Source organism: Amphiura filiformis, chromosome 3 (genome assembly GCF_039555335.1).
Source record: "Amphiura filiformis chromosome 3, Afil_fr2py, whole genome shotgun sequence".
Lineage (NCBI taxonomy): Eukaryota > Metazoa > Echinodermata > Ophiuroidea > Amphilepidida > Amphiuridae > Amphiura > Amphiura filiformis.
The window spans coordinates 85,279,124-85,305,778 of NC_092630.1; the positions used below are offsets into that span (position 1 = coordinate 85,279,124).

General features: G+C 37.0%; 1 protein-coding gene and 1 non-coding gene across 2 annotated transcripts; both read right to left on the minus strand.

Moving 5' to 3' along the window:
- Positions 1–9,548: 9,548 nt before the first annotated feature.
- On the minus strand, positions 9,549–26,655 carry LOC140149293 (solute carrier family 25 member 3-like). The gene is made up of 8 exons (XM_072171556.1): positions 26,579–26,655; positions 26,289–26,455; positions 17,970–18,091; positions 16,859–17,038; positions 16,499–16,680; positions 13,394–13,566; positions 12,678–12,788; positions 9,549–11,781 (listed from the first exon to the last, which is right to left on the minus strand). Exons 2-8 carry the CDS (start codon positions 26,446–26,448, stop codon positions 11,609–11,611), a joined length of 1,101 nt encoding a protein of 366 aa, XP_072027657.1. The 5' UTR covers positions 26,449–26,455; positions 26,579–26,655; the 3' UTR covers positions 9,549–11,608.
- Positions 11,974–12,122, minus strand: LOC140149420 (small nucleolar RNA SNORA53). The gene has a single exon (XR_011858655.1). It is a non-coding gene; the product is annotated as a small nucleolar RNA SNORA53 (small nucleolar RNA).

Below are 26,655 nucleotides of genomic sequence, written 5' to 3' on the forward strand. Positions count from 1 at the left end.
TTCATTGGATTTGTTTCTTCATTAATATTTTTTTGGGATGATTGGGAACTCCGCTCATGCTAAGATATTTTGTAAATAATGTTTTATCATATTTAAATGTCTAAAACACTTGTGTGTTCATGCAACTTTTGTGATTCACAAAATACACACACTTAGAGGCTTTGCATTTGTATCCATGGGACATTTTAAACTCAGGTTTTGCAAGGTCTATCAGAGTTGTTAATAGTACATATTTCTTTATATTTATTTCCATATTTGGTATTTTTTTGTATTCAGACATGAGGCATTCCATTTGATAAACAAAAGCAGTATTATTATTTGTTAATTTATTTGAACCAAAGTGAAATCTTGGTTAAGTTTGGATAGGATCTTTTGACATCATAAATTGTTTGATTTATGACAAAAACTTATTGATCTTGTTGACCAAGCAGATATTCTTGCAGCTCAGAAACGTGTGCTTTCACATGCCAAATTGTGCCTTTTTATAGAAACTATTTTTTTTTATTCTGGACATATCTTTTATACTTTTATATTACAACAAACTGCCTCAGTATTCATTCCTGCCAAAGATTAGTGTGTTTATTCCAAACACTCAGTACTTGCCGCCTAGTTATCTAGGACTTGTGTTTATTTATTATGGATGATTGGTATTGGTAAGTGTATGTTATTATGTGTTTTTATGTGTTTTCTTGATTACATGTACATGCTTAAAACATGATACTGAGACTTCTATTTTTTTTTTAAAGTGGCAATGCTCTTCTTCCATGGTCAGTGTTAATAATGATAAAAGCTGTGTGATTGGTAACGATTTCTTGCTGTGTGATGCGTTACATAACAATTGGAAGAAAACTTGTCAGGTGATCTGTGTGATAGACCTGAACTTGATAATAATCGTAATAGAAAACTGTGTGTGATGATTAATTGATGATGACGAGAGTATTGGAAGAAAACTTGTCAGGTGATCTAGCTGTGTGCAGGCCTGATCTTGATCATATTAAATGATTATAGAAAACTGTGTGATAATTAATTGATGATGACGAGTATATCATGGGTTGATATAAGCGACGGGATCTGTGTGTGTTGATTTATTAACCTATGTGGTTAATTTGAAAGAATGATGATCCCTGGATGTGAACATAGGCCTATTATGTATTCAATATCAGAACTGTGCAAACGAGCGGAGTTTGTGTTTGTCACAATAAACTCAAAAGGATATTGAATTAGTATAGGCCTGCAAAATTGCCATGTATTGTTGTGCAGCTGGTACAGAAGTCTCAGTTAGTCATGTTTATTTAAAATTTATTATGTTTTGTCATTTTTTACAAGGTACTATTTATATTTTTCTCTGTGTTTTATTTCCGCAGAGGTTTCGGTATTCTCATGCAAATTCTCTGGGGTATTCTGTAGGCACACAGTCTAGTATTATATTGCGATATTATTGATTGTGAAGAGTTTGTTGTGAGGAAGAAAAGGGAGTAAATAAAGCTACCAATTGAAATAGAAAAAATACATGTGTGAAACGTGTTGTTATCTCTATAAGGTTTGTGTCAAAGTCCACACGGTGTGTTCTGCCACACCAACGAACCCGTGGTGGTGATAAAACTAAACCAGTAGCCCTACCAGTCTCCGGTCCCGCCACAATTGTAAGTTTCTTTTTTAGCCCAGTTTAGTTTGGCATTCCTCACTCACCACAACTTAAGATCATACTTTGGAGCACCTGAAAAAAGAGTTTGCAAAGTAGTTCTGGGCTAATTGTATGATGGTTATGATAACGATCTTAATCTGTGCCAGGTAGACTCTCTAGCTGATAGGAGGAAGGGACATTGTCGTTAGTTGGCCGAAGGGCTTTCAGCTTCAATTAGAACAAAAGATCTCATCCCTCCTACCAGACTGGAGAGTCATGGCAGGGTCCTTCGCAATGCAAATCAAATATCTCAACTTTATACAAGGACCGATATCGTTTCAAAAACAGCGCAATTCCATACTTAATCAATTTATTGAATAACTAAGTGCCCTGAACTGTTTTGCATATTCTGACTTTTTAAATCTTGGTAATATTGTGCCAATTTTAGCCTTTTAATGGTGTGTATTTATCATGTTTTTGAACGATGTCTTGAATAAGCATTAAGTGCAATATTTTATTTTCTATCAACAGCAGTTGCTGTATTTTTTCTTGTTAATATTGATACTGTATTTTTTAATGTTTTTTTAAAATATTGTAAACCACTTGTAATTTGGCCTGAGGGCCACGATTTGTGTGTGCTTAAAATATACTATACTATACTATACTATACTATACTATACTATACTGTACTATACTATACTACACTATACTATACTATTTTTTGATGTTTTCTCAAAATTGCTCAAGTGGATGCAAGGGATTTTGAAACAAAGCTCTTCATGTAATATACATTAATTTGTTTCATTTGAATAAAATTCTACAAGGCTACCTTTCAGTTAGATCAGATAATGTCATCTTTTGGTAATCTTGATGCGTGTTTAAATTGTGTCTTTCTATCACTTCAAAGGATAGATGTAATCAGAAAATATGTCTCCAAAGCTGACAGTAACATGCAAAACAAAACGTCGCTTTCCTAAAAAAAACTTTATATAGGACATGTAGCCTGATGAAAACTACTCCACATTATGAAATAGATATTCTGCAGATCATAGAACTATTCCAAGCTCTTTAAATATCAAACTTTATAAAATGTGTTTCCATGATAAAATTGAGAGTCGGACATTTAACCATTTTTTAATCTTGTGTATTCTCATCCCTTGCAGGTTGGTTTGCCCTTACTGTTATTGACAAATAATTGTGATGGCGATGTCTGGTTTTAATATGATTATTATTAATGTTAAAGAAAATGTGCAGAACTACTGTTATTAATAACCAATTCGATATGATCACAACAGCTGTAAACACCGTGCTACTCATCATGTCCAATTCAATTGTGTCACTTGCCATTTATAGTCCATGAAAAATATTATTACTTAAACCCATAAATAATAATGATGATAATAAAACTTCTACAACCACTAATAATAATAATAATAATAATAACAATAATAATAATAATAATAATAATAATAATAATAATAATAATAATAATGTATAATTTGTTTTTGTGACATTTTTCAGTAGGTCATAAAGTATTCTAATTACTTTGTGATATTTAACAATGGATCGTAAAGATATATTTATCCGGTGAAATTAAAAGATGTACCATTCGGCGATTTGTACGGTCTGCCCACTTCAATGCCATAAAAGGTACATTCTATATCCTTTTATATTCTCAAAACTACTATACTTGCAATACTATATACCACAATAATAATTCATCTTTTATCAACCAACCTGCTCATACATGTCAATGACATGATATATAGTTAGGCCTACGTTTAATTATAATGTATTATTACATTAACTGTCTTATTAGTTTCATTTTTCTGATAGCGTTTCGTGTTTGCTAGAATATGTACGTCTCTCCCACCCACTCTCTCCGTTTCTTACTCACTCTCTTCTTCTGTTTTTGTGACCGCCTTTAAATGAAAAGCTAGTAATTCTGGTAAAAGGTGATGCAACCATGTATGGTATTAACATGATTAAGCGACTCTTTGTTTGCACGCCCTAACTTTGGTATCTCGAGAGAGATATCGAAACCGGGATCGAAACATTGAATAATTTTGAAACAAGGGACAGAAAAAGAAGACATCATCGGCAAGTGGGACCCTAGCATGCCTATTTCCCAGTTCAAATACAATATAGTGTATCCACATGTGTGAGAGTGACATATTCTGATTAATAACCCCATTTCTATAGGGTCTATGGTGAACCTCATTCATACAAACTTTAAGATAAGGATCAAATCTTCAGCTGGCTAATCAGCCTTTATCATCCGACCTAGAGATCATGCATTATAGTGGCACTCATTATTTTATTATTTTCCTCAGTTTTTTCTCATAATGTAGATAACTTTTTTTTTTCTAAATGAAAGAGTCCCATTAGGCCTAATGAACTACTCTAGATTCGCATTGAACAAAAAAATCTATTAGGTAGTAATTAAGTACCGGTAATTCAGTATCGAAGTTACGTAATGTTACTATGTCAACGGGATCACGCGCTAGAGTAATGAACCACGATCGAAATGATCACCACATAAAGTATATGGCACTCGAAGGCATACCAAAGTAGCGTGATCCGGTAACCAAGAGAATTACGTAACCACTTCGATGCTGAATAGAAAAGTGTGTTGCTGTTTTTCATTAACTGTAAATGGCACTTCTCCTCCCATTTCTAGACTATCCATATAATCTGCTAAAGAAACCAATAGAAATGGCAACCACATGAAAGACTTCCTGCAGGAACATAACCTCATAGCCACAAACACAAGGTTTCAAAACCGCATCAACAGATTATGGACACATAGGCGTCCTAATGGCCAACTAGTTCAACTAGACTTTGTCCTGGTAAGAAAGAAGTGGATCAACTCAATCAAGAATTCACGTGCATACAGCTCCTTCGAGGGTGTGAACTCGGACCATAGGATTGTTTCATGCAAATGTCAAATCAGCTACCGGAAATGCAGAACTTCCATGAAAGACCCAATGAAACGTATTGACTGGAAGAAGGTTACCAGAGACACCGTCCTGGGTGAGCAGTTTGTGGTAGCAGTCTATAACCGCTTCAGTTCTCTACACGATGAGCTACAAGAACCCAATATTAGCACCACTTATGATACCTTAGTTGCGGCTAATGAGGAAGTTGCACTGGAGATGCTCCCTAAAAAATCAAAGCAGTCCTACAACATTGCTGCATCAGACAAAGTCACTGAGGCAAGAGATGTCTTAAAGAGTGCATCTATGAAACACAATGCTAGATCCACCCGAGCATCACAAAAGCTCCTCGAATCGGCCAAAGTTACTCTTGATAAAGCCTACACAGAAACTCTGGAGTCCTCTATTCAAAAGAAGACAGAGGAACTTGACAACCTCCATCATGAATATAAACATGCAGCTTCTTGGGAACTCCTCCGGGAGATAACTGACACCAAATCTGCTCCTGTGGTTAGAGTGAAAGGCAATACATCTGAAGAGCGTCGTGACAACTGGTTTCTACACTTTTCCAACTTACTAGGGAAACCAGAGCAAGACGTAAACCTTGAAGATACGTTCTTTAACAGCAATGTCTCTGACGATCTCCCAATACACACTGGTCCATTTACTATGGAGGCACGGCAAAAAGGTCTGCGCAAGCTCAACAAGCCAAAAACACCTGGTCCTGACAACATACCAGCCATTGTTTGGAAAAACCCACTCTTCCATCAGCAACTGCTTGATTTCTGTAATGAAACCATGAAGGGAAATAAGCCAAAAGCCTTGTCAAGATCCACAATTATACCTCTCCCGAAGAAAGGGGATCTTTCACAACCATCAAATTATAGAGGTATCACACTGTCAGCACTTGCTGCCAAGCTGTATAACACTATGCTGCTCAACAGGATTTCTCCTCATCTAGATCCTATTCTCAGACGTAACCAAAATGGTTTTTGCAAGGGTAGATCAACCACACCACAGATTCTAGCCCTTAGAAGGATAATAGAAGAGCTTAAAATCTCAAAGAAGCAGGCATATATTGTGTTTGTTGACTTCTCAAAAGCTTTCGACAGTGTTAACCGGAAGGCCATGCTGCATATTCTTCGTAATTATGGGATCCCTCAGGAGATTGTGAATGCTATTGCAATAATGTATGATAATCCTTCAAGTTTTGTACAAACAGGTGATGGACCAACTGAAGAGTTTCTCTCTACTGCTGGAATCCTGCAGGGCGACACCTTGGCCCCTTACCTTTTTGTGATAGTGGTAGACTATCTCCTCAGACAGTCGATAGACACTGACAAGTCCAAAGGGATTGACATCATGCCCAATAAGACGAGCAGAGAGAAGAACAAGTATTTAACCGATCTTGACTACGCAGACGACATCGCTTTAACAGCTACGTTATCACAAGATGCCCAAGATCTTCTGTCATCTTTAGAAGATGCTTCCGCCAAAGTTGGCCTCTTTCTCAATTCCAAGAAGACAGAATATATGTGTATTAATGGAGATAAGAACCCAACTCCAATCCTTTCTCGGGATGGCACACAACTCAAGGAGGTGTCGGACTTTAAATATCTTGGTTCATTTGTTGCCGACAGCAAGAAAGACTTTCTGACTCGCAAAGCTCAAGCATGGAAAGCTTGCAACAAACTGCACACCATCTGGCAGTCCAACATATCAAGAAATACCAAGCTTGCCTTCTTTAGAGCCTGCATAGAGAGTATCCTCTTATATGGAAGTGAGACCTGGACAATGAAGAAAGATCTTCAGGACCGTCTTGATGGTACCTACACCCGGCTGTTGATGAGGGTTCGAAATATATCCTGGCGTGAACATAAAACCAAAGCAGAGATCTATGATGGTGTTCCACAGGTGTCCTCCATCGTTGCTCAACGGCGAGCCAGATTTGCAGGCCACTGCTACCGTGCAAAAGACCAAATAATTTCAGATGTCATCTGTATGAGGCTTCCACGAACATGTAGAGGAAGAAGACCATTCAACTACATCGATCTGTGTGGCAAGGGACGTCAATCAAGAAATTAATGACCTCCCAAATCTGATGGCTGATAGAGATTCCTGGAAAAGAATCGTAAACTCTTTCTCGGATGCGTCCGCAAGATAGATAGATAGATATAATCATATAGGTTGTGGAGGTAGCCTAATCAGTCAGTGTCAATTCTGTCGATTTAATTGAACTTTAAACTATTCTCCTAGACAAATCTATGTTAGCCGTTCAGGTAAAAAATCAATCAAAGAATGCATGCGCTTCTTCATGAGACCCTACGAAGGCTTACACAAGCAGGAAATTATGGATATTTGACCATTTTGGTACTTTTCTCTGTAGGCCCTACCTTTATAGAGCGAAATAATTAAATGTACTGTATTATGTGTGCCACAAATTGCTTGCTCCACCCTTTTTACCTGAAACGAAGGTATATTCGTCTCAGCCTTTTATAGGACCTTTTTAGCTTGTCAACAATAGTAATACTTTAACTTAACTTTGACAGTGTACAAATGCGTGACCAGAAAAACGCGAATTGGGTCCTTTTCAGAAAATTACAAAATGTCGATGTTGGTGATTCTTCACGACTAAGAGCATGTGTTTGTATTGCACCATTAGTAAGTAATTAAGAAGCTTTTAAATGTTTTGATCAAGGAGATTCAATGGGACGAAAACAACCAACCTAAGGCTAGTCCTCGCATCCCTGTATCTAACAAATTAGTAACAATAACATCGTTCTTTGATTTAAAAATGCTAATGGGCCTAAATAAACATTTTCAAATGTATATACAATGGAGTGCTTTGCCCGATGCAAGCAGAGCAAACGTGTTTCGTCTGATTTACTCATGTCCCTGGATTTACGAATTCAATTGTCAATCATTATAGCAGGGGCATAAATAATAGTCAGTCGCGTCGGGAAACTTGGCCTCAAAATATACATAAATCATCGACACATCCATGACATTATTACATCTTTTTACACTTTCGCTGGAGCCTTTATGGGGTTGGTTGATGTCTCCTGTGTGAGGTGCCATCCGCCGCAAATCAATGAAGAAATATATGTTACGTGATGGGATGGCGCTATCGCTGTGTATGAACCGACGCGTCGCAGTAGAGAGGTGACCGTATTTGCCAGAACGGGTTTGGGTTATGGTTAGGGCTTCCGGCAAATGCGGTCATCGTCACTTGGACTTCCGTCGCGGGTAAAGAGAGGGAACTGGCTGTCTGTCAGTCTGGCTGTCTGTCACGAACGGATCCAAGGGACTCAGTACCCTCCCCCTCTTAAAAAGGGGCACGGGGGAGACAAAAGGAGAGGGCCTTACTTTTCAGTATCGAAGTTACGTAATGATACTATGTCAATGGGATCACGCATTTTTGTAATGAACCACGATCGAAACGATCACCACACAAAAGTATATGGCACTCGAAGGCATACCAAAATAGCGTGATCCGGTAACCAAGAGAATTACGTAACAACTTTGATGCTGAATTATAGAAACAAATTCAAAATTACTGTAATTCCATCGGTCCTAAATATTGAGAACATTATGATCAATCATTAGAAATGTATATTGAAGTGATTGTGTTGTATTATTTACAATTTTTTTGTTCTGAAACAATTCGGGTATTCACAGCCATAATTCAGCTTAAGGGGGTACTACACCCCTGGCCAATTTTGTGCTTATTTTTGATTTTTTCTCAAAAATTATAGCACATTGGTGACAAGTAAGATATGTATATTATATAGGGGCAAGGACTACAACTACTGTACTGAAAATTCAGCAACTCAAAGCAAGTAGTTATTGATTTATTGAACAAATATTGATTTTCCCTCATTTTTGACTGTTAACTCCACAACTGTTGTCTGTGCTGAAATAAAATTTCCAGTGCAGTAGTTGTAGTCCTTGCCCCTATAATATACATATCTTACTTGTCCCCAATGCACTATAATTTTTGAGAAAAATGCAAAAATAGGCACAAAATTGGGCAGGGGTGTAGTACCCCCTTAATGACCAAGTCTCAACCACTGTTCATTTGTATGCAGATATAAAACGCATTGAACTACATACCACTACGCTGAAAAGTAGACCCACGTTCAAGAGCGCTATTAGTTGACCTGTCTGGTCTAAATTTTGTGCGTTAAAGAAAGTAAACAAGTATAGGACTGGAATCAATAAATCGTGATGCTAATGGCAAAATGTCACAAGAAAATCTCAAAATGAAATATTTTGATATTAATCTGCGATGTTATAAGACCCGCCCCTCAGGAAAATAGTACTATTGATCTCACCTCGGGCCCATAGTTTTAACCAGAACCTCGAATGAAGGCAGTATATATTTGTTTTATATCCTTCATTCATAGATTTTTTGTTCATTGATTAAATACCGGTACAGCAATCAAATTCTGTTAAGGGGGTCTCCGGCAATCATAACATAATGCCTTATATGCTAGAAAAATAATTGTCAAGCACGAATCACATGGTTTTATTTAAAACAAACTCATATTGATCATAAAAACGAATAAAAACAGCCGGCTCTCAACACGCGATATTCAAAATTCCCGCTCCGAAATTGTCTAAGTGCAATGACGTAATGGTTATTTGTGGTCAATGGTCGTCAGCCTTCATTGTATTACTGGGACGTCATTGCACTCCACAATTTCAGCGCCGGGAATTTTGAATATCGCGGTTGAGAGACGGATGTTTTTATTCGTTTTTATGGTCACTATGAGTTTGTTTTAAATAAAACCACGTGATTTATGCTAGATAATTATTTTTCTTACATATACGGCATAATGTTGTGATTGCCGGAGACTCCCTTTAAGTAATGACTATGACCATATGACTACGACTATAAGCAGGGTCTCTGTTCCTCAGCAGGTCCTATATTTCAACAGTAATTGAAGTTGACTTCTGAGAAAAATATTTGCATGACACAATCTCAATTTTTTTTCACATGTAAATTTATTCTGATATCTTTCCACAGCAAAATCCATAGTCTCATGTGTCAAGGTCAAGGGCTATCAGTAGGTATTCAATACAACAATCATTTCATCCAGTCTTTACACCATGGTCAACCTATTTCCATGTAATCTACTTTAAAAATGTGACAATATTTTCATAGCATTTGACTACTCGCATGCTACAAGCAGTAACAAATTGTTGTCTGCTGCATGTGAATCTATTTTCAAGTCAACTTTCAGATATTTCTTGATCTCATGGTTTCTTATATTTACCATGTAATCTGAACACTTCAAGCCTAAAATGGCTCACTGGTTTGTTAATTTCATTACACAATTGCACTTCTTTAGTCATTCAAAAATAACATTCTACTATACATACACGTAGAAATTTAACTTTACTAAAACGAAATGGTGTCCATGGTGTTCAGACTAGATGAAATGGGCTAATCCATGCACACTCACCCTACGGAAGATTTTGGAAATATCCTGAGTAAAAATGGAACAAGCACATTAACCAACTCTACATGAAACTTGGCCCTCCCTATGTGGATGGTTCAAATTAAATAGTTTTAGCAGGAGTTTGAAATTCAAATGCAGCTCGGTAATGTATTTGTTCCATTTACTCCCCCTGTAGGTGGCATTTCTAACATCTTTCGCAGGGGTAGTGTGGATTTGAAATGGAATAGGCCAATGTTTTACTTTCTATACAATATCATAAATAGGCACCAGTATTTATATTAATAAAACAATGACAAGGTTACTCTATAGGCTTTGTAGGTCAGGATTATAAGTATTTTTGTTATTGTTTCAATACTTTCTTGATTCTCAAAATATACATGAACAAAAAAAAATACAACAGATATGCAAAAATAAAACAGTAATATGGTTGGGGTTTGAGGACAATAATAACATGTTTAAAGAATGTGGTTTAGTCCTGGTAGCAAATATGCTTCAACTTGATTGAAAGACTAATTTGCCTTTGGAATGCTGTTATTTACTGTAACGTACAAAGAAATCAATGATGGGTAAAAATTCCCTTAACCAAATATCACTAGCTTTATCAACAAATTTGAACGCAAACAAATTCTTCACATTTTGAGCTAATTGAACAAATGTATAACAACAACAAAATCAGCAAAATGATTTAAGCTACCGTACATGTATAAAAAACCAATTAACACTTCAAAATTATCTGCATGCGCAAATGCTCATGTATACCAAGTCTACTACCCTGAGCTCATTGTATTTATATATTATTTTTGTGAAGTGCACACTGGTTTCATTTGGTTCACATGAACACATGCAATGACCCCCTGGAACAGAAGGTGCAACTAATGTTGCTACAGTTAAGTGTTGTGTTAGCTTTTCATAAATTGGGAATGGTTATCACATGTACAGTCATTCCTGATTACTTTCTTAATCACAAGTTTGTTTTCATTTGCACACAGTGGCTTTAAAATACAACTTGGGTCATTTTGTTGTTTATCCAGCCTGAAGACCAGGCAGGTAGGTTCATTCTGTAGATTCTGTTTGAAACAAAATGAACTCATCAATGCCCTTTTCTTCAAGTCACAACTCAATGACATACTGTATAGCGCCATATTCAAGCAGTATTAAATGTTCACAATTTTCACAGTTTGTGGTTTCTTTTATTAGCAGTTGGAAACCGAAACCGCTACACATAAATGCATAATATATTCAAGCAACATATTTCGTTGGCTTTTAAATCCGCGATTCTGAAATTTACCACAAAAATAAAAACCTTGCCAAAATTTCAACTTATACAGTACCGCTGCAAAGCCACTGTGTCCATTAAAAGAATCACACTACACACTCTGTCTGTGACAATTTTGTATTGCTACATTCATGGTTTAAGTATAAATTTCTGGCTACCTGTTTGATATATAAGAATACTGATTATTGCATATTGGTGCTGTAAATTGAACAAGATAACCTTGTGCACATATTTATGTTAACTAGTTGTTGGAATGCCATGTATCAAGTACTCCCCTTGTCAACGTATTAATTAATCTACTGTCCACTTAGTTGGTCGCCGCTGTTTTGGCCTCTAGCTTACGTCTCAGACTCTCTGGCATCTCAGGTGGTGGTGGACGTGGCAATTTGAAGTAGACCTTGACTGAATCATAGATGAACCATTGCAGGGCAGTCAGTGTACCAATCATGATGATACGTGGGAATAGACCCTTCCATAAACCTGGAAATTAACACAGAACATGTTTTAATAGCAATTGGGCAAAATACTTTCAACTGTAAATAAGATTCAACATTATGCAAATATCTGTCCCCAATACAAGCCTTGGCCATGGATGTTGAATGATGAACAACCTTAACAGAGCACACAGATCATACAGTAGAACACTGCAGACTGCATACACCTGTACCAGGCAGTTGCTTCATACATGACACTAATTAGCTCACAATGGAGGTATATTTCTCTCACACGCCAATGACTCAAGCACTCCCGATGGAACACAACATTGACAGTGTTGCTGAGCAGCTATTGCCACCCCAGGAGCGGATCTAAGGGAGCGTGTAATTCATACAGGATGTCATAACCTTACACATATAATTGACCCTTTGCACGTTGCACGCCATCACAAAACAAGGTTCTACCCCAAACTTATATATGCCTTAATTACTGTGTACACTTGTAAAAGCCTTCTAGCATGTTGCTCTACACACTCGCTATGAATTGAGCAATGCAATTTTTGCTAAAGCTCACTACCATTCGCAAGATGCTGTGAACTACTTCTTTTTCTTCGGTTTAAGACTGAAATTATTCGGCTTTTGTTACTGCGCGCAAGGTCCCAACTCACGCTCGTGTAAATTTGCATAAGCGTGCACTAGTCACGCATTACGCAACGCACACCTAGCGTAAGCATTGTGCCCAACAGCGTGCACGCCATTCTATATCAATACACAGTGTTATGAGTCTTTCTTTTTTTCCGCCTTATATAAGCCAAACAAACTTCAGATTTCCCCCATAGTATTGCCAGCATGCTGATAGGCTTTTTAGCCTGGCTTGAACATTATGTTTGAGGACCCATACATGTCTCAGCACGGCCCAACAGTTTAGACAAACAAACTTACCAGCCATGCCCAGCTTGCGAGCTGCTTCTACAGGTGTGCTTCCTGAATCCTGGTTCAGCTTAGATACCACAGTGTCAGCCGGGTGAGATACAATAGCACAGAATACACCAGCTGGTAAAACAAACAAAAATACATCAAGTTCAAAATTATCAGTATGTTCTACGAGTTCTCAGCAAGCGTACTGGCAATGCATTGCACAAAAAGAACCGTTTCACGCCTTGGTCACACGATGCTACCCAGCTTGTTCATCGAATGAGGTGCTGATCGGCAACACATGCTAAAGAAAGAGTTTCTAGGCAAGTATACTGTATATTTTACTGAGTGCATAATACACTTATAGCTAAAATAATAAATTCTCGATCATGAGAGGATGTACCTTCTGCGTCAGCGTACTTTTCATAGAATAACACGATCGCGCGACCTGCATGACCGAACCTTGACCTTGCCTAGCAACGACCGTGTGATTGGTCAATTCTCAAAAGCTGTGTTTGCGCCGTAAGCGCCCGTATTTGCGTAGTACGCTCGGCGCAAATAACTGTGCGTACCCAAGTTGGCTCTCATGATCGAGAATTTAATATTTTGGCTATAGCATAATATAGTATACACGAACACAACGACATGAAAATTTTCTAATTTTCTCCATGAGTACAACAATGTTTGGGATATATAATACAAAATCATTTGTACTTTGGCAAATAACATTTGAACATACATACCAATGTAACCGGCAACAAATGTTACAACCAGCTGCTCTGATTTAGAGCAATCTGCTCTAGGCTTGGGCACTACATATTTGTACAGAGCCTCAACTGTCCTCTCAAAGCAGGCAAATTTCATCATAGTGTATGGGATTTGTCGAAGCCAAAGTGGAGGAAGACCCTTGTAGAACCTGTAAGAACATGTTTAATAGGAAGGGAAAATCAATAATGAATACTTCTGATGGGGTGAGGTGCATGTAAAATGTCATGTTGCCAGCCTATAGCATTAACATTTTAAAACCAGATGACTGGAATATGCAAAGCCAATGAATGGTTGACACCATGATGGTGAAAAGCTAAGGTATGACTTCAAAGGCCAACCACTGGTCAACTGGAAAGACCTGGCAGTTTAACCAAGTTCTGTTGTACAATCATTTTACATTATGCAATGAGGGCTTGCTTGGAAAGCTGTGCTAGCTATTGAAGCAGTTGAAATCCCTCAATAAATATTTCACAAATCAAAAAAAATTACTGTTTGGACTTAAGGGAACTGGAATGAGCGTTTTGAGCGTTTCGACAGTATTTTTGTGGGACATGAGAGCACATCAGACGTGTCGGAGTACGTTATGAGTGCGGAGAGTGTCTTTCTGATATCAAATAATTTTCATTTTTTGAAATTCACGGTATAATACAAATTTTATGACAAATTATAAAAAGTTGATATTTTTCACATTTTTGATATATAACAGTCCTCGAAGTAAATTATATAAATTTAATGATTCTTAAAGTGCATGTAGCTGGGAGGAAAAGCCGAGGATCAATTGAAAATTTTGACCTTTCATATTGAATATATAGGATTTTTTCCCAAAAAGATCTAATTTTTTTTGGTGTTTTGGGAAAAAATCTATATCTTCAATACGAAAGGTCAAAATTTTCAATTGATCGTCGGCATTTCATCCCACCTACATAGACTTTAAGTATAAATCATCAGGTTTATAAAGTTAACTTCGAGTACTGTTAAATATCAAAAAATCAATCTTACTATAAATAGGGAAATGTTGTATCTATCTATCTATCTATCTATCTATGTATCTATGTATGCCTATAAAGGCTCCGTCAGTTTCGATCCAAATGTCGCCAAATTCATACGGGAGATCGATGAATATACGGGAACGTGTTTAAACTTTATTTGGTTGAAAACGGTCAAGAATTGGCTGCAAAAACAGTGAAAATATGGGTAAAACGGGGTTTTGTTATGAAAATCGGTTACCAGCCTACGCGTCAGTGCAGCTGGCGGCAGCGTCGGCGTCAAGCGTGTGTGCGCATTACGCCAATGCGCTGCAGAAATGGCGAGAGCCACACGATTTGCTTGAGCCAGAGACCAGTGGACATGATAATAGGGAAAGAAGGAAAAATATTAATGGACAAAAAGGTACATGGACGGGTCACGGGATGAAGCGGTACTATAAAGAAAAATTAAATTAAAATGAGGACAAAAAGGTACGAATAATTAGATCAACAGGTTAAAGTAACTAAATGAAACGGAACGAAACAAAGAAGGAAAGAAACTATTCAGGAAATGTAAGAAAAAAGAAGCTAAAATAATGAGAACAGAATTAAATAAAAACATGGAAACGGGAAATCACAAGCAGCAAATAAAAAAGATGCTAAAAGGAAATGTAAGAAAGAACAGATTTAGACAATAATGGGAACTGGGTTAAATAAATAAATAACATGGAAACGGAAAATCACAAGCTAAGCAGAGGAAACTAAAAAAAAATTTTAGAAGAGACAGATTTAGATAAATAAAAATGTACCTTTTCAATGATTCTACCTGTTCAGTAATTCTTCCTGTTATAGTGAACGCTCCCATTTACTCATCTAGCGGGGACCCGCGCGAAACGCGGGTATCCCGCTAGTTTTTAATCATTTGCCATAAAATGTGTATTACATTGCAATTTCAAAAATCTAAATTATTTGATATCAGAAGGACATTCTTCAGTATTCAGAATGCAATTCGATATGTCTGATGTGCTCTAATGTCCCACAATACATACTGTCCAAACGTTCATACCCCACCCCTTAAATATGCTTTTACCAGCTCCTGCATTTTAAGGTGGTACTACACCCCTTGATAAATTTGTGACTATCTCTGCTAGAATGTACCTCATTTCTTAACATATATAACTAGATTTCGCGGTTCTCGGGTCGGGCGCTTCTCGTGATAGGCCTATTTCTAATTACCCAAACTCGTTACCCATATACCTGCCCTGACTTTTTAAACTACTAAGAAATGCGTCTCTCAATGATCAAGACCCAAGACACAACTTAATCAACTCTGTTTGTTTTAAAGGTGTGATGCTTACTTGGTAGGCCTACCCATAATCTGAAACCAATCATTCGCTCTTCCAAGCCCTGCCCTGTTACCACATTTAGAGAAACCGAAATTAGTATCTGGACGTGGATATAGGCCGTTACTAAAGTAATGAAATCAATCGCGAGAAACGTGAACGCAAAAACGGTTCATAGGCCTTCCGGAAATAGTCATGTTCTCATAAAATAGGCCTACATGCACGTGTTTGGTGTGTGCACGTGTTCGGTATCTTAATATTGAAATATGTGTTGAAAATAAGGCCTATAATTATTGGTCCGATGAGATGCACCTGTTAGTCACACTGTAATGCTTTTCCGATCGCGCGGACTGTACTCCGCGCACACTCCCGCTGATACTCCGCGATAGCGCACCGCGCGAGCACGCGATAGTGCAGCACGAGCACGCGATAGTGCACCGCGTGAACGCTTGAAACTCAAGGACGCCTTGAACGCGATAAGCGCCAGCGGACAGAGGACAGATTTGACGGACGGACACGCCGTAATTAGTATTAAGATGAACCATTTCAGTGAAGTAATTGGATTCCTTGCCCCTATAATATACATAACTATTGTTACCAGGTTACCAGGTGTAGTTATTTTTTGAGAAAAATGCAAAATTAGTCACAAAATTTATCAAGGGGTGTAGTACCACCTTAAAGCAGATGTATTCTTCTTGAATGATAATATAATTGATCATCTTCATCAAGATGTACAGTTAAATAACAAAGTAACCTGGAAATTATTTCTTACCCTCTAAGTCCTTCTTGTGCTTTTAGCTTGGGGAAACCTTCCCTCAATGTACTTGCCCATCCAGGCTGTGTTTGGATCCGGACCTTGCATGCTTCCATAGGTGCCAAGGCTATATCGGCAAAGAATTCGGCACTAGCACTAGCAGCGAGGTACAATGATGTGCGATAACTGAATGACCTTTCCTGCAATGTATTTGAAAAAATTGTTTCGTTTTGTTATCATTATTCAGAAAAGTATTCATCACTTATGTAGCATCGTATGACGACTTATTTATTTCTATTGCAGTACATTCTGTGTTCTGTTGTTGAATGTTTAAAATCTTTTAGACGCTTACTAAGTTTAGACGCCATTATTCCTTACCTCTCCGATTAAATCACTGTAAAAGATTTTGAAGACCTCATAGAAGCCAAATTTACAAAGACCTTGCATGGAGTAACCAATAAGTGTAGGGGCCCATCCTTTAGCTAAAGCTCTCACACCTTCCTCTTGTATCGTCACCCTGAAGCCAGTGAAAATACCCTGGTACTTGCCTGGGTCAACCTGCAAAACAAAACAGACAATGTCATGTGCTGTCAACTGCAAACCAGTGTCTATCAGGAAACTCACAGTTTGGGGATAGAAATATGTAGACTTTTAACTCTGCACAACAAGAAATCATCTTTTGTTCAAGTGGTCGCATTTCTAAACATGATTAAGCATATAAACATGCACCAAAAAAAAAAAAAAAAAATTGTTAGGTGCAATTTGATACCTTAGTGTAAAAATAATTCCAAAAATTGTGACATTGAACTACTGCGTAGAAATATATACGCTTTGATGGGTATCAACCATGCACAATGTTTGAGATCAAAACTGACAAAAGACAGCCCATGTCAGGTGAGTGAAACATCTCAGGCTAAGCTGAAAAATTGTACAATATGTGATCTAATTCAATGTACAACTCAAAGAAATGAGCACTTCTTTTTATGTGCTGATAATATATTCATGCCTGAAATAAAGTAAAAAATGGAAGTGATCCAACTATCTATTCAATTTGAATCCCACACTTCCTCTATACTGTGGTTAGCTTCGGTAGTGACGTAGGTACATATTTCGCTGTGTGCAAAATCAAACCGTGTGCTTTAAGGTAAATCACACAGAACATATACACCCACATTCAAAATCACTTCATATGTGTTTTACTGATTTTGTTTCATAGACAGGTTAATTTCAAACTAAGATTACCAGATCTAAATTTGGTCAGCGGCACTAGTTTTGAAGTTTTTTTATGCGTTAGCGTTAGTACGACTACGACTCTGAGTATAACGTTACTTGGTGGTTGGTGCATGTACTTACACTTTTACATACGCGATCAAAGTGGTGCATACATCCAAGCATCCAAGAAATACAGCACTTACTGAACTTCAAAGCTAGAGTGCCACTGACTGGATGGAGGTAATGAAATAGACTATCTACATAATCAAAACTTTACCTGAATTCTGCATTTTACTAAATCAAGGGGTACAATAGCAGTATGTGTAATACCACAGCTTAGAATACCACCAAAGCCACAAAGAGCGTAGTATTTGCTTGATCCAAACTCGCAGCTCACCTCTGCAATGGGAGAAAAAATGATCAAATGATACAAACTGTGTTCAGTTTAGATTCCACTACCAGGTACTGTAAACTGAAAAAACTAACTAAGTCTGTCAACTGCACTCAATCCAAAAAAATATATGTGGGCCTGCAAGACTGCAAGAATTTGGCGTTCTCATTGTGCATGTCTTGTAATCCAAAAGCAGTGTTCGATTTACCAGAAAAAAGCTACTTGCATTTGTGCAGGTAACATAGAAAATCTACCTGCACAAAGTGAAAGTAACTTGCACACAATTTAACCATATAAAATAAGACGTTTGTGCCATGAAACTAATCATCTTTTTCACAGATGAAAGATAGAAATTGGTGTCATTTCGTAAGGCATATTTATATTACTTCTTTGATTTAGAGGCATGGGCATGATGTATGGTTCTGATTCTAACTGTGTAATTTACTGTGTAGTACTACTAAAATTCTACATGCACTTGTGCAGGTACATTTGAAAAGTTATGTGCAGATTGTTAAATCGAAAACTGTCCAAGAGGATTCAAAGGGAGCTCTTCAGATTATTAGCACTCCTAAATTTGGGTACCCTTCTGCTGACAAAAGTGCTCATCCAAATACGCCTAATGTTTAACCTTTATCTGCAGTAAAAAAAATCATCATAACATTAATCTGGCGGGTAATAATTTATAGGGTCATTTTAGGTCTGGAAAAAAATTGGCAATTTGGCAATCTCCTTGCCAGGAAATTCTGTCATTTGAAGGGCGATTTTGCTTTTCTGGATAGATCTATTGCCAGGAAATACACATTTTTTCCAGTCCTGGTCATTTTATTCAGAAATTTCTAGTTTAACTGGTGCATTGAATTTGAAAGTGTGGACTAGTACAATTGTCAGACAAAAATTCTGTAGGGGCACTTATTGGAAATGGGTGCCATACAGGTCGAATACGGCATTATTGGACTTGACTAACCAGAAACGGTAGAAATGCATTATTCATAAAGGAAAGAGTACTATTTACAGGAAATTGGTAAACCTACAGTGGCAGTGAGTCATAATTCTACTTTCCCATGACTGTCAAAAGGTCAGATCTGGTCCAACCATGCTGTCAAAGGAAAGGTTACATTGCAATTCTGCACACATGTATGTATGCAGCCCAATCTTTTGTTAATTTTTCATGAAATTGAGGATCAAGTAAGTTCATTAATTATGCCTGGTGAATATAAATTCCACATTTCAAAGTCTTAAGTTATGGGTGTAATATAATCAGGGAAGTGATGTAATTAAGGGGGTACTACACCCCTGTGGTAAATTTGTGACTATTTTGGCATTTTTCTCAAAAAATAATAACACACTGGTAACAAAAGTTGTGTATATTATTGGGGCAAGGAATCCAATAACTACACTGAAATTTCAGTGACTCAAGACAAGTGGTTCAGATATGATAGAAAATAAGGTACATCCTAGCGGTACCTCATTTCTTACCATAAATAACGAACCGCTTGTCTTGGGTCACTGAAATTCCAGTGTAGTAATTGAATTCCTTGCCCCTATAATATACATAACTTTTGTATGTGTTATTAGTTTTTGAGAAAAATAGACACAAATTTATCGAGGGGTGTAGTACCCCCTTAAGTACATGTATATGGGCCCTTACAACTTGATGTCAAAAGTTACATATTGCGCCATTCTGTACCAAAAGAACAGATAGTTTTTTTAATAAATAGGGTATCTAAAACAAGAAAATTTAAGAAAAAGGGTTATACAATGTATGTACAATAAATTACAGTGTTTTGGGTCCTTTGAGACAAATGTAGCATGGAATAAAGGTTAAAACTTTTGAATTTGTGTTTTCCCAGTTATCATGATGAAGGGTTTTAGGAAATTTAGGGCGATCCTGACTTTTAGACCACCCGAGCTATGTAAGGTAAAAATTGCAAATTTATCATATTAAACTTTCGCAAAGGTTTTTAACACAAGTCAACACATACATAAATGACAGCCAGTGAAAAAATTTCACTGACCATCCAGGATTTGAACCTGGGACCTTCGGACCACCGGACCGATGCTCCACCAACTGAGCTAATGAGTCAGATGGAGAAGAGCACTGATGTTATTATCTATGGCCACGCGCGTTTTGAACTCGCCACCCAAAAATGGTGGTTTTGTTACGCTTTTCCAAATCGAGGCTCGTTCAAATTGTTATATCTCTGCTTAAACAAAAGGTATTGAAGTGTGTTTGGTGTCATGTTATAGCTAAATGTGTGCCCTAACAGACCTCCAAAGGAGAATTATTTATCAGCTAAGATAGTGGAGTTAGAGTTGTTTGAGTTCAGAATGACCGAGGTGGGGGATGAGGCGGTGGCGGATGAGGCGGTGGCGGTATGTGCAAAGTCTATGGGAAATAAAGATTTTGTGTGTGCGCGTTGAATCAACTGATCATATCTTTGCATCCATATGGGCTACAGACATGGTTAAGAGCTCTTTTGAAAGATTATTTATTCTGCTAATTGTTTTTAATCATTTTGAACTCTTTATGATTGGTTTAGTCTATGAAATGCAAACTTTTATGTGCAAAACTACCTGTTTTCATATTAAACAGTGTAGTACATGTAAGCAATGCGGATGTCTTCAAAATCTAAAAGTTGCCCTAAATTTTTAATTACTTATCCTATCACAGTCAAAGTTTACATTTTCTGAGAGGAAATTTGATGAGGAATCTAAATATGGACTTCCTTTGTTTGTATGGGTTAGGGGTAAAATGTTTCACTTCAAAATATGTTGAATTGTAAAAAGATTTGAACATATTTTGGGACACCCTGTATTCCGAGATTACCAAACAGCTGTGATTTGTTATCTTCCAAAGTCAGTAGGCTCCCCCTAACCTCTAACCAAATCAATGTTGTTTACTTTCAGTTTATAACTGTAAGTTAGTAATAAGCAATGCATTAAGTGACCCATTTTTTATTTGGATTTTTTTTTATTCCACCCTGTATAACTTCAAGGTCACCCTGTACAATGAGTTGAAATGTGTATATTTAAATTGCTTTTGCCTTCAGCTTTCCAAAAATGTATACTTTTGCTAGTTTAGGGTTGATAGTTGTGGAGATATTCTAATTTGAAACTTGATTGGTGTAAAAATTCATAATATTTGTGATGTAACGCTAAGGGTGGCGAGTTCAAAACACATGGCCCTATTAGGCCTTCAGTTCAATATTATGAATCTTTTATTTACCAATCAAGTTTCAAATTAGAATATCTCCACAACTATCAACCCTAGAGTCAAAATATGACTGATTTACTTGTTTCTAATGGGGGCAAAAATAATGTCAACACTTCTTTCTGAAGGGTATAAAATTGCACTTGTCATACTTTAGGGGTGCATTTTCAGACCTTGTAAATATTTAGGGTGCTATATGAGACTTTCATAACCCCATTAATATACGCGGAGCCTGTAATCCAATCAAAAGAAATTGATTGCCTGACCGCGCACTAATTGCCAGGTCATTAATAACTCACAATGACTCCGGACGTGCAACATTGACTTCTGCGCGCGCATGCATAAGCTACGCGTTATGGCAACGCACACGCCTACGCGATGCCGTCACGCTTCTGTGATTGGTAGCTCTTGTTGTCGGCGCGAATGTTATATTCGCCTGGTTGATTTTTTTGTAGGGTAGGTTACAACAATGATTAAAACTGGTTATATTTAACAGCGTTTTATGGCATAAAATAATGTAAAATGCCATTTTGATTTGTTCAAAATATTAGATAGGACGGTAGGCCTAATGAATGACAATAATAACTTTGCACCATCTATTTTGTGGTCATTGTGTGAAATTGTCGGGTTTTGTTTTGGGCTGCGGTATTTTTATACCTCAGCCCAAACCAGAACCAGACAAGTTCACACAATGACCTCAAAATAGATGGTCGCAGTTATTATTGTCTATTCATAACCTCATTAATAAACGCTGATGCGTGCGATCCAATCATATTTTATTATTTGCGAAAACGCTTGAACGCAAATCGAGGTCATTAATATCTCACAATTGACCGCAAAATGCGTAATTGTTCCAATGTCGCACACAATTGACTTCTGCGTCTTGCGGTATTGTGCGTCCAACAAACTGCGCTTTCGCGCTGGCTGCCGTATTTGGATTGCGGCGCTACCATATTTGCACAGATTGTGATACGCACTTTTGTTATTGGTCGTTCTGTTTTAGCCTGATCGATTTTTGGCAAGGGAAGATGTAAAATCATCTATTTTTATAAACTTTTGAGCAAAATTTTGTGTTATTTTGTAAGGTGAAGAGATTAAAGTAGACGGTTATGAATGAGGTTAATAACTTTGCATCGGTAATATATCGGGCATTGTGAAAAATCTAAACATTTTGCTTTGGACCTCGGAATATCCTCGGGGCTACGCCCTCGGGATATTCCTCGGTTCCAAAGGCAAAATGTTTAGATTTTTCACAATGCCTCCAAATAACCGATGCGCAGTTATTAACCTCTAATTCATAACCTCATTAATAAACGCGATGCGTGCGATCCAATCATATTTTATTATTTGCGAAAACAAGAACGCAAATCGAGGTCATTAATATCTCACAATTGACCGCAAAATGCGTAATTGTTCCAATGTCGCACACAATTGACTTCTGCGTGCGCCAGTATTGTGCGTCCAACAAACTGCTTGTGGCGCTGGCTGCCGTATTTGGATTGCGCGCTACCATATTTGCACAGATTCTGATACGCACTTTTGTTATTGGTCGTCTTGTTTTAGCCTGATCGATTTTGGGAAAGGGAAGATGTAAAAAATTGTTTATTTTTACAAACTTTTGAGGAACATTTTGTGTTATTTTGTAAAGTTAAAAGATCAAAGTGACGGTTATGAATGAGGTTAATAACTTTGCATCGGTAATATGTCGGGCATTGTGAAAAATCTAAACATTTTGCTTTGGACCTCGGAATATATATTCCTCGGTTCCAAAGCCTAAAGGCAAAATGCTTAGATTTTTCACAAGTCAATGCCCTCCAAATAACCGATGCGCAGTTATTAACCTCTAAATTAGGGACAGGCACATCTGAGTGAGGGCGCTATTTATTTTACTTGATTTTGTGCCACTGAAAACACCATTTTTGGAGAAAATGATGAATAAAACCAAAATTAATATGTTTCAGATGCTCTAGTTTGCATTGACAACAGATTCAATGCTTTAGGAAGCAGAATGCAACATTGACTTCAGTTTTGAATATTTTTTTTGTGAGATATGCCTTGGTGAAAATCACCGTTTTGGTCAAAAAAGGGGTCAAAAAGGGGCATTTTTGGGAAAAAATTCTATTTTGAGGGTTCATACCACTAAATCCGCGTGTGAAGCGGTTTCCGGTAAAAGTTTATCACGACTATAGTCCCAACTTTGCATAAAAATGTGCAAAATCGGTACAATATTAACAATTTTAGTGTTGCAAATCGTGTTTTGCTAGAACTTGTGAATGTGATCTCTGCTAATTTGAACAGAAAACGCGAACATTTGAGTGATGTTTACGATGATGAGCGCATGAACACACGAGGTCAAAAGCGCGTTAGCAGTCACACGTAACCACGGAAAATCGGGTCTTTTATATAGCGCTATTTTTCTCAAAAAGTAGACCTAAAATATGGTGTCATTTTCAGATATGTTATGCAGAATTTTGTTGTGATTAAAATGATATCAAATATATATTTCAAAGTAAGACGTAACTCGACTTATAGCCTAAAACGTGACCCCTGTTTTGCACGTAAAGTCTATGGAAAGCTATTTGGTGGCATGTACCCTTTAAGGAGCAATTCCATGCGTTTTTAGCGTCTTTATCTATTTAAAATGCACGCGAAGAAATGAGGAAGGACATCAACAAGCGCGTGCATGGACGCCACCATGTTTTTCGCTGTACGTGCGTTTTCCGCGAATAGGCTTACTTTTATTTCCAATTTAATAAAAGTTCCGATTTTGGTAGAAGTTTGAAACCTTTTGATATGAATAAAGAAGAGTTTCAAAATATTGAAAACATTGTTTATTGGTGTTTAAATTACAAAGAAGTTTTTCAATTTCATTGTTATTTTTAACCAATTTTTTGTCATTTAAACTCAAGTTTTGGCCTTCAATTTTAATAAAATTACATAAAAAATTAGATTTAAGATATTTAAGTTTCTAGTTTGCTTTATTTATATCACTGTCCAGTATTTTAAATTGTTATAACATTCAAAGTTTAATTTATATTAATATTTAATTTCAAATAGCCATTCATTACATTTGCTTTTTGGACAAAACGGGTTAAAAGTGACAATGGAGGGGGGGTAGGCCTACTTGATTGACATTTCTTGTCTTTTTAAATATTCTGCAGGTACTGAGAATGTTTTAATTTTGAAGTTATGCACTTGCAAAAGAAGTTCAAAGAACGTTTACTATTAACATCAATTAATATCTTCATGAAAATAGCAAATCAGCAACCATTGTGCATTCATGTGCATCAAAATGACGAAAAATGGCAATTGTCGGCTATCATGCTTGTGCTTGAAATCGGCATCCTGTCTAAAGTATGAAAGAAAATAACCCAAAATTTCTTACAATTAATTCAAAATGTAGTGAAAAAGATAACAAAATCATTTTCAAGGCCTAAAACGATGTTTTAGCCTCTTCAAGGGTTCATACCACTAAATCCGCGTGTGAAGCGGTTTCCGATAAAAGTTTATCACGACTATAGTCCCAACTTTGCATAAAAATGTGCAAAATCGGTACAATATTAACAATTTTAGTGTTGCAAATCGTGTTTTGCTAGAACTTGTGAATGTGATCTCTGCTAATTTGAACAGAAAACGCGAACATTTGAGTGATGTTTACGATGATGAGCGCATGAACACACGAGGTCAAAACGCGGTTAGCAGTCACACGTAACCACGGGAAAATCGGGTCTTTTTATATAGCGCTATTTTTCTCAAAAAGTAGACCTAAAATATGGTGTCATTTTCAGATATGTTATGCAGAATTTTGTTGTGATTAAAATGATATCAAATATATATTTCAAAGTAAGAGGCGTAACTTCGACTTATAGCCTAAAACGTGACCCCTGTTTTGCACGTAAAGTCTATGGAAAGCTATTTGGTGGCATGTACCCTTGACCCAAAATTCATCTTCTGACAAAAGGGAAACATGGTTTGACAAAAACTTTCATCCTTTTCACATAACAATTCCAGTTTACTTATTTGCTGGGAGAAAGCAGTTTTTTGTTATCGCTTGGGGAAAATCATTGTTTTTGCCTAAAATGGGCCCAAAATGGCCGAAAAATGGCAAAATTTGATCAAAATTAGCACAAAAATCACTTTTTTACCACCTTAAAATTTGAATTTTCATACAAAATTTCACAGATGTGTTGAAAATGATAACATACATAATATTCAACAAAAATTAGATTAAATTACAGTGAAAACAAAAAAAATTGACAGGGGGGCACAAAATTATCAAGTCCCCCATGCACTCCTATGGTAAGTCTTATCAGAGAAAATGGCCCAATGTTCCGACAGTAATTTCGTCATAACTTCACTTAGCAATACAGTAGAAGATTGGTTTTGGTGTCAAATTGTTTCTGAGAAGTTCTCTCTTCCAATAAACAACAATTCATGTTAATAGAATGAATTTGAAATTTTTATGCCTGTCCCTATCTAAATCATGGCCACGCATGATACCCCCTTGAATGACCAGGCCCCCCCCCCCCCCCCGGGTTTTTGGCCAAATTTTGTCCTCGATTTTGCATGAATGAAAAAGGGGGTACCTGTAAAACTAGGCTGTATTTGATAAAAAAATCATTACGGGGTCTTTAAAAGATTTTTTAGTAACTCTGTCTCTCACTGACACTGTCTCTGATTTAGACTGATGGTTGCCAACTTTTGTGTTGAGTTGGGGCCCGGGAACAACACTTGGCTTAAAAATTTACAAAACTTAAAAAAACAACTAGGGAATCCCTGCCTATGGAGCCCCGCCTACAAAAGTACGTCATAAAATGCCGGTCAATACGTCATAATACCGTACCGGCATTTCCCTTTCACATGTCTCATGCATGGGCCATGGTGTCTGTCACATCATGTTTTATTTAACAATGCTGTAAAATTCAAGAAAATGTTATCTTAAACAAACAATAAATTCGTTGACACAAAAAAGGTAAAATTAACACTAAGCCTACCCTCCGTAGCTGCAGCAGAAATGCTTCTTGGTGTGGTTATTTGTGAATTTGTCGGTACCGGTGACACCGATTGAGAAGACACGGCTTCACATTTTGCCGGTGTGACGAATGGGTTGGTGAAATGGTTGCGTTTCGAGTGCTCAAATAGCGTCGAAAACATTTTGGATCTGAATCAAAAGGATAAGCATAAGAGAAATGTTTATTGACTTTCATAAAATCAAATTATGACAAATATAATTACGATCAATTCGGTAATTAAATCACAAAAAGTGCCTTCTATTTCCACTCACCTTGTTCAGTGATCGCGTGCCGGTGTAAGGAACGATTGATCGATGTATCGAAAATGACGTCAAAATTACTGTCCTTG